We start from the raw sequence: 6,909 nt of genomic DNA on the forward strand, positions 1-6,909 counted from the left end.
ATAGTCTTTTTCTAATCTCATCTTAGCACTACAACTGTAATGAAATCCAAACACATATTTCACCACTAATTTTAATCTCACCGCTACAGTAACTAATCTTATCACCATCGTTTTTTTTTAACCTCACCATAGTCAATCTTACCGATGACCCAAAGGAAGCCTTAAGGTCATTACTGTGGTTGAAAAAATAAAATGAATTGGATCAAGGTCAAAGTTCGATCTTAATGTTAGTTGTAATCGTTTTACAATATTAAAATTAATTAGATTGAAATATGTCAAATGTTCATGTGTTTTTACTAAATTTGAAATTTAGCACTTATACCTTCATTTCTAGGAATTTAGTTCTTCTACTTTTTTTATTTTATTTCAAAATTCAGGTCCAACTGTTAATATTATTAAAATCATTTTGTTAAATTCAAGTTCATTACACTGTCAAATTTTTAGTTAAAATGCTACCACATGATTTTTTTTATTATTTTAAAATGTCACACAACAAATTTAATAGAAAAAATAACAGTGTTAACAATTAGACTTGAATCTTAAAATTTGAAAAATAGATAGATTAAATTCTTGGAAATAAAAGTACAGAGACTAAGTTCCTAATTTATGAAGAGTACAGGAACCTATGACATAATTTAACCTAACAATAAAAAATATAAATAACTTTTTGAAAAATATATTATCAAGAAAAAATCAAAGACATGGTAAGAACGAAATTCATTTTTTAATTAAAAAATGGACAAAAAATAAAGAATTAATTTTAATTGATTTTTAGTTAACTTAATTTATATAATTAAATTATCGAACCAATTGATTAGCTATAACTGGTTTTACAATCATGGTAAAAAATAGATATAGTTAGCTTTCATTGTTGTTATTCACATTAACAAAGATGCCAGTAAATGTCAAGGTTGATTTCATGTAAATTAGATTTCTTTTGAGATGCTGTTGAGTAATTAATAGGGTTGGTGTATTAAGTAACTAGTAAAATATAATTGTGTGTTTTAGATCTTTGCATACCACTGCTACCACAAATATAAATTATAAAGGACAGAAGAAAAGGCAACTGATGGACAAAGCTTTAAAAAAGGCAACAAAGAGATGAACCACTTCTCTAACTCTTACTCCTACTCCTACTCCTACTGTTGGTCATTATTGTTAAAGCCTTCTCTAGAAATTGATATTTCCTTGTGTTTTTCAGCTGCCCCATTCTTTTAACATCTTTTTTCTTCTTTGTCATAATATACAGTTGCATGTATGGGAATTTTTAAATAAAGGGTAAAGGGTTCCGAGATTTAAATTTGAGATTTAATAACGAATAACTTAGTTGACTTGCATATAGTGTTATATATATATAATACTTACATCTTTTTAAGTACACTTTGCGATTTACCAACCATAATACCTCACAGACACACACAGTAAGTACCACACTCTTCATATGCATAGACTGTTTGCCAGACATCATATTTATTCATTATCGTGATATGAATAAAATGATTATATATAGATGTGAAACATTTGAGTTGGATTATGATTATAGTTTTCATTTGGTTCCTAGCCAAGCCTGTTGCTCGCACCTAATTGGAGATAAGATTAAAAGTAAGTGTACAAAAAGCAAAAACAATGTATCAAACAGTGATTGTTTTCCTTTTTAAATAGTTCAACCTCAAAACCCCATTTAGAAACCAGCAAAAGCCTGATATTAGAGGGTATCATTTCTTTTTCTTTTTCTTTGCTTTCATACTTGCAATCTTGAAACCTCATCTCTCGCCTTTCTCTTTCTTTGAGTTATATTTATGCGGTGAAAAAGGCAGAAAAATAACAAAGAGTCTGAGTCTGACAAGGTCATCAAAACCACCAAAAGCTTGAAAAGATTTCTTCCATGACAGACATTTAGACAGAAACGTGTGAGTTGCCAGATGCATATCCTCTCCTTCTCTTGTGTTTTCTTGCCATAATTGGACTGTAAATTTTGTACTAGTTTCCTTTTATCTCATGGGTTCTTTTCCCTGTTTCCCCGTTTCTTTTCTAATTTTTTTCAGAAGTTGAAGATTATTATTATTTTTATTTTGCTTTGATGAGCATATCTATTATCCCGATACCTTAAAATTGTTTCCTTATCTTTCCCTATCTTTCTCTTTCTATACATAAACAACTTTCTTCAGTATTTTATATCTCTCTTCTTTTGTCATCTTCTATCAAAGTATTCACTCAGTTTTCTTTCTTTTAATTATTTCCAAGTTACAGTTTCAGATCAGGATTGCTAAGCTTCTCTCCTTATTTTTGCTGTGGGTTTCCCTTTCTTTTACAGGTTATTAAGTTAAGAAAAAGCAAGAATTGAACATCAAAATGGGTTGATTTCTTGACTTCAAGTCAAGCTCTAGTCTTCTCTTCGCCAAGTTCCTTGGAGATTTTATTTAACAAGAAGAATTTTGCAGTTCCCGTATACTGCAACAAGTGTCTTTTTTTTTTAGGGGCTTTCAAATCAATATGGCGACGTACTTTCATGGGAGCTCAGAATTCCAAGCTGCTTCAGTTGCTTCACCTGATGGGATGCAAACGCTCTATCTCATGAACCCCAACTATATACCCTACTCTGACACAAACCAACCATTTGCTGCCACTAATCTGTTCTTCTTGAACCCCGCCGGCAACGCGCTAAACCCTTCAAGCTTTCCCCACACGCCACCACCCAACTATCACCACCTCCTTGGCCTCCCTCTTCCGACACCCACCGCTTCGATCGTACCGGCCAATTCCAATGAAACCCACCGTCCATCATCCCTTCATGGTATAGTCTCCGGTGTTCATTATAACTCATGGGGATCAAGTTCAACTATTGATCATCAGACTTCATCAGCAAGTACCTATCCTCAGATTGTGTCGACTGCTGTAGATAACTCGGCCGCCAGGCCCCATGATGTTGCGTCGCAGTTGCGGCCGGTGGTGGTTTCACCAAGGCAAGGCTTGTCCTTGAGTCTATCATCCCAACAAGTTCCTTGTAGTTCAAGTACCGTTGAAGCAGATCATATCCAAGGACAAGTTCCAACTATGTCACCAGCAGCTGCTGATGAAATGAGGATATCTGGGAATTCACCGTCATCGGCTTCTGTTGTTTCGAATGGGATTCCAGGGGTTCAAAGTGTGGTTTTGGGATCAAAGTACTTGAGAGCAGCACAAGAGCTTCTCGATGAAGTTGTTAATGTGGGGAAAGTGATAAAGCCTGAGGTGTCTGAGGGGACCAAGGAGAAGATAAAGGCGGACAAAGAACCGGTAGGTTCAAGTGCTGGTGAAGATGGGGCTCAACGTGGACCTGAGCTCACCACCGCACAAAGACAGGAGCTTCAAATGAAGAAGGCAAAACTTGTCAGCATGCTCGATGAGGTTCGCTTATCTTTTCCCAATCCCCATCATGTATTTTCGAAGCCAACACGCATCAAAGACCCCCATCATTAATATTTCCCAACAAATCTTTGTACTGAAACCATAATTTACCACGCAAAATAGAGATATATTATTCTTACACTTCCATGCAGGGAAAGAAAGATTTCAGATATTTCTGCAACAGTTTTAAGCTACCCATAATGGAAATGTTACTAGTGTATAGTATTATACTACTACCTAGAGATTTAAATAGCTGCCAAGGCCATTGATAGTTAAAAATCTTGCTGTGCTTGGTATTCAGTAGACAAGATAATGTTTGATATATAATAACTATATTTTATAGAATTAGGTTAGTTCTGGGAAATTGGGACCCTCATAGTCATGATCAAGCATTCGATAACGTTGAGCTGTCAGCAAAACTTGTGGCGATGGTTTCTATGGCTTCACTTGGCGTGAATGCTTGGCCTAGAGGCTTTAGGTAAGGACCCTAAGGTTCATGTGGATCGGGTCCATTTGCTTCAATATCTATTCCACTTAAGACCGACTTTCGTACGATTTCTTTCACTTTATTTCATTTCATTTATTTTATTTCTACTGATCTACTTTTTTTTTTTTAATTTGGTTATGAACTTTAAGGTGGAACAAAGATACAGGCAATACCGTCAACAAATGCAAATTGTTGCTTCATCGCTAGAGAAGGCAGCGGGGTTTGGTGCAGCAAAATCGTACACCGGACTTGCTTCGAGGACGATTTCGAAGCAATTCCGTTGTCTGAAAGATTCAATATCTGACCAAATCAAAGCTACAAGCAAGAGTTTAGGAGAAGATGATTGTTTAGGTGTGAAATTGGAGGGTTCAAGACTACGATACGTTGATTATCAGCTACGGCAACAGCGGGCACTGCAGCAATTGGGAATGATCCAACACAATAATAATGTTTGGAGACCCCAGCGAGGATTACCTGAACGAGCTGTTTCTGTTCTACGTGCTTGGCTTTTCGAGCATTTCCTTCATCCGTATGCACTTCTTCAACTAAATAACTGAGAACTAGCCAAAAAAAAAAAAAACCTCTTTTTCATTTTGAACTCATCGGAAACTCCTTAACTTTGGGTGCAGCTATCCTAAAGATTCAGACAAACACATGCTCGCCAAACAAACTGGGCTTACAAGAAATCAGGTACATAGCCTAACTTGTTTAATTTAATGATCTTTATTCTCTATTTGTATTAAAAAACATAGGGCACGTTGGTTCGCAGGTGTCAAACTGATTTATAAATGCTCGAGTCCGCCTGTGGAAGCCAATGGTTGAAGAGATGTATTTGGAGGAAATGAAGGAACATGAAAGGAAGGGTGGTGAAGAAAATATAAACAAAAGTGAGCAAAAGGAGTCAGGGTCTACCAGCTCCAAATCCAATGCCCAGCAGCAAGAGATGAATGCTTCCCCTACTCATCAAATTTCCAACTCCACTATCTCCACATCTCCCATGGAAGGGTCCCTTATGCCGCCGCAAACATCCTTCAATCTCATCGGATCATCTGAACTTGACAATGGCGTGGGCGTGGCTCAAAGAGCTTCAAAAAAGTCAAGGAATGTTAATGATGAGTTGCAGAATTCTCCCGTGGAGATGAAGCCGGGTGAAACGTGGGAAACTAACATCAACATGATTAAGCTCGGCGATGAAGAAAGTCTACTCAAACACAGTTTTTCATACTTGAGTGGAACAACTTACACTAGTATGGGAGAGATTGGGAGGTTTAATGAAGAACAGCAACTGCCACCAAAATTCCATGGAAACAGTGTTTCCCTCACCCTCGGACTTCCTCATTGCGAGAATCTATCTCTATCGAGGAACCCACAAAACTTCCTATCGAACCACAACATTCAACTTGGGATCAACACCCCGCATGCTTCCCATTCAAACGCCGCCGGCTTTGACAACATTCATGAGATGCAAAACAGGCAAAGGTTTGCTGCACAGTTGTTGCCAGATTTTGTTGCCTGACTGAAATCCAATTTCACATTGCACATTGATGCACTCATGGCATGGGGTATTATACTTTTACAATATTTACTTCATTTCCTTTCTAAACGGCTGGGGCTATTGGGATTACTAGTTTGGGAAATTACCCAATAGGGTTCTCATTCATTAATGATATTATATTGCCCCCGACATTCAAAGGATATATTTGATGAACAAGTTTGGTTAGCAAACGGTTTTCTCGGCTTTAATAGATGGGAAAATATTTTGGAGTTTTAAGACTGGTCAGAGGTTTAGAAGGGTTGTACAGGATATAATATAATATTTTTAAAAATAAATAGAAAAAAAGTCTAATACCTAATTTTAGCCCGGACCCAAATAAATAAAGGTGTCCAGTCCATTTAAAAACCTAATTTATGTGGCCCAATTACATTAGCCCAATAAACCCATAACAGAATCAAAGAACCCTAGCCCCTTCGCCTCAGTGCCGCAGCAGCAAACAGCCTCCGCACAGATGTCGCAGCACGTCGCACGTTCTCCTTCCACGCTGCGCACGTTTGTCTTCCATGCACCTGCAATAAACCACGAACAGCACAAATAGGACCGAATATACAACAAAATTGTAAAAATATTTGGCTATAAAAAGCCAACTGATTTCTATAATAGGGGTGAGCAAAATACTGTATTGAAAAGTAAAAGAAAACACGAAAGTGAAAGAATCAGAAAAGCAAAATTTTGAAGGTGATCTTTTTGTTTTTTTTGTTTTTACTGTTTTTTGTTTCATTTTTCTATTGTTTCTTTTCTTTTAAAAAATAAACGAAAAGAAAAGGAGAAAGTTACCTGTGTGGAGGAGAAGGCGGACTCTGCCCGAATCGAAGTGGGAGGGAGGCTTCAAGCCGCTGAGGTGGTTGTGGCGGTTGGGGAGGGTTTGGGTTAAGGAAAACCTACCAGAGCACCCCCCCCCTTTCCCTTTTCTTTTGTTTTAAAACAGAAATGAACTTTAGTTTTTAAAAAGAACAAAATTTTGTTTGTTTTTATAGTGGAAGCAAAACGACGCCGTTCAATGTGGGCAGATCTGCACGTCGACCCGACCCGCAAGCAGGGTCCGCGCGTTTTTACCCTAAATGGACTATTTGCGCAATTAGTCCTCATGATTTTACTGTGTTTTAAAATTATTATTTTTTATTTCTTTTAAATTTCGCAACATATTTTATTACTGTTTCAATTTAATCCGTGTTGCTGTGCAGCGTTTTGGAGGGAGGGATTAATTTCCCTTTTGGTCCTCCACTGTTAATTTCATGTTCTATTTGATCCATTGGTGTTTTATTTATTTCAGATTTGCCCATGAAACTTCGGCTATTTTCAATTTAATCCTTAATCTTTCTTTTTAGGTTTTTTAAGTTTTTTATTAATATTGTTATTATTATATTATATATTATTATTATTATAATATTTATACATTTTCCATATTTTATAATCTATAAATATGTTTATTCATTTTTATAATATGTATATATATATTCATACACTATTCAAAACCATT

At 36.4% G+C, this 6,909-nt stretch overlaps 1 protein-coding gene and 1 long non-coding RNA gene across 3 annotated transcripts; one reads left to right on the forward strand and one right to left on the reverse strand.

The window, feature by feature from the left end:
* Window positions 1-1,673: 1,673 nt before the first annotated feature.
* On the forward strand, window positions 1,674-5,464 carry LOC121219433 (BEL1-like homeodomain protein 1). 2 transcript variants are annotated; one of them, XM_041097608.1, is made up of 5 exons: window positions 1,674-1,910; window positions 2,315-3,387; window positions 4,024-4,403; window positions 4,504-4,564; window positions 4,644-5,464. In XM_041097608.1, exons 2-5 carry the CDS (start codon window positions 2,494-2,496, stop codon window positions 4,653-4,655), a joined length of 1,347 nt encoding a protein of 448 aa, XP_040953542.1. In that variant the 5' UTR covers window positions 1,674-1,910; window positions 2,315-2,493; the 3' UTR covers window positions 4,656-5,464. The 2 variants fall into 2 exon arrangements, with proteins under 2 accessions (XP_040953542.1, XP_040953543.1); XM_041097609.1 differs by lacking the exon at window positions 1,674-1,910 and adding an exon at window positions 1,920-2,206.
* Window positions 5,465-5,680: 216 nt separating this feature from the next.
* Window positions 5,681-6,685, reverse strand: LOC121219434 (uncharacterized). Its single transcript, XR_005916183.1, has 2 exons — window positions 6,207-6,685; window positions 5,681-5,938 (listed from the first exon to the last, which is right to left on the reverse strand). It is a non-coding gene; the product is annotated as an uncharacterized lncRNA (long non-coding RNA).
* Between the last annotated feature and the right edge of the window lie 224 nt (window positions 6,686-6,909).

Source organism: Gossypium hirsutum, chromosome D07 (assembly GCF_007990345.1).
Source record: "Gossypium hirsutum isolate 1008001.06 chromosome D07, Gossypium_hirsutum_v2.1, whole genome shotgun sequence".
Taxonomy (NCBI): domain Eukaryota; kingdom Viridiplantae; phylum Streptophyta; class Magnoliopsida; order Malvales; family Malvaceae; genus Gossypium; species Gossypium hirsutum.

Coding starts and splice junctions, on each gene's coding strand:
- LOC121219433 (XM_041097608.1), top strand. CDS start 2,494: ATGGCGACGTACTTTCATGGGAGCTCAGAATTCCAAGCTGCTTCAGTT. Junction 3,388..4,023: donor TTGTCAGCATGCTCGATGAG/GTTCGCTTATCT, acceptor ATGAACTTTAAG/GTGGAACAAAGATACAGGCA. Junction 4,404..4,503: donor TTCGAGCATTTCCTTCATCC/GTATGCACTTCT, acceptor CTTTGGGTGCAG/CTATCCTAAAGATTCAGACA.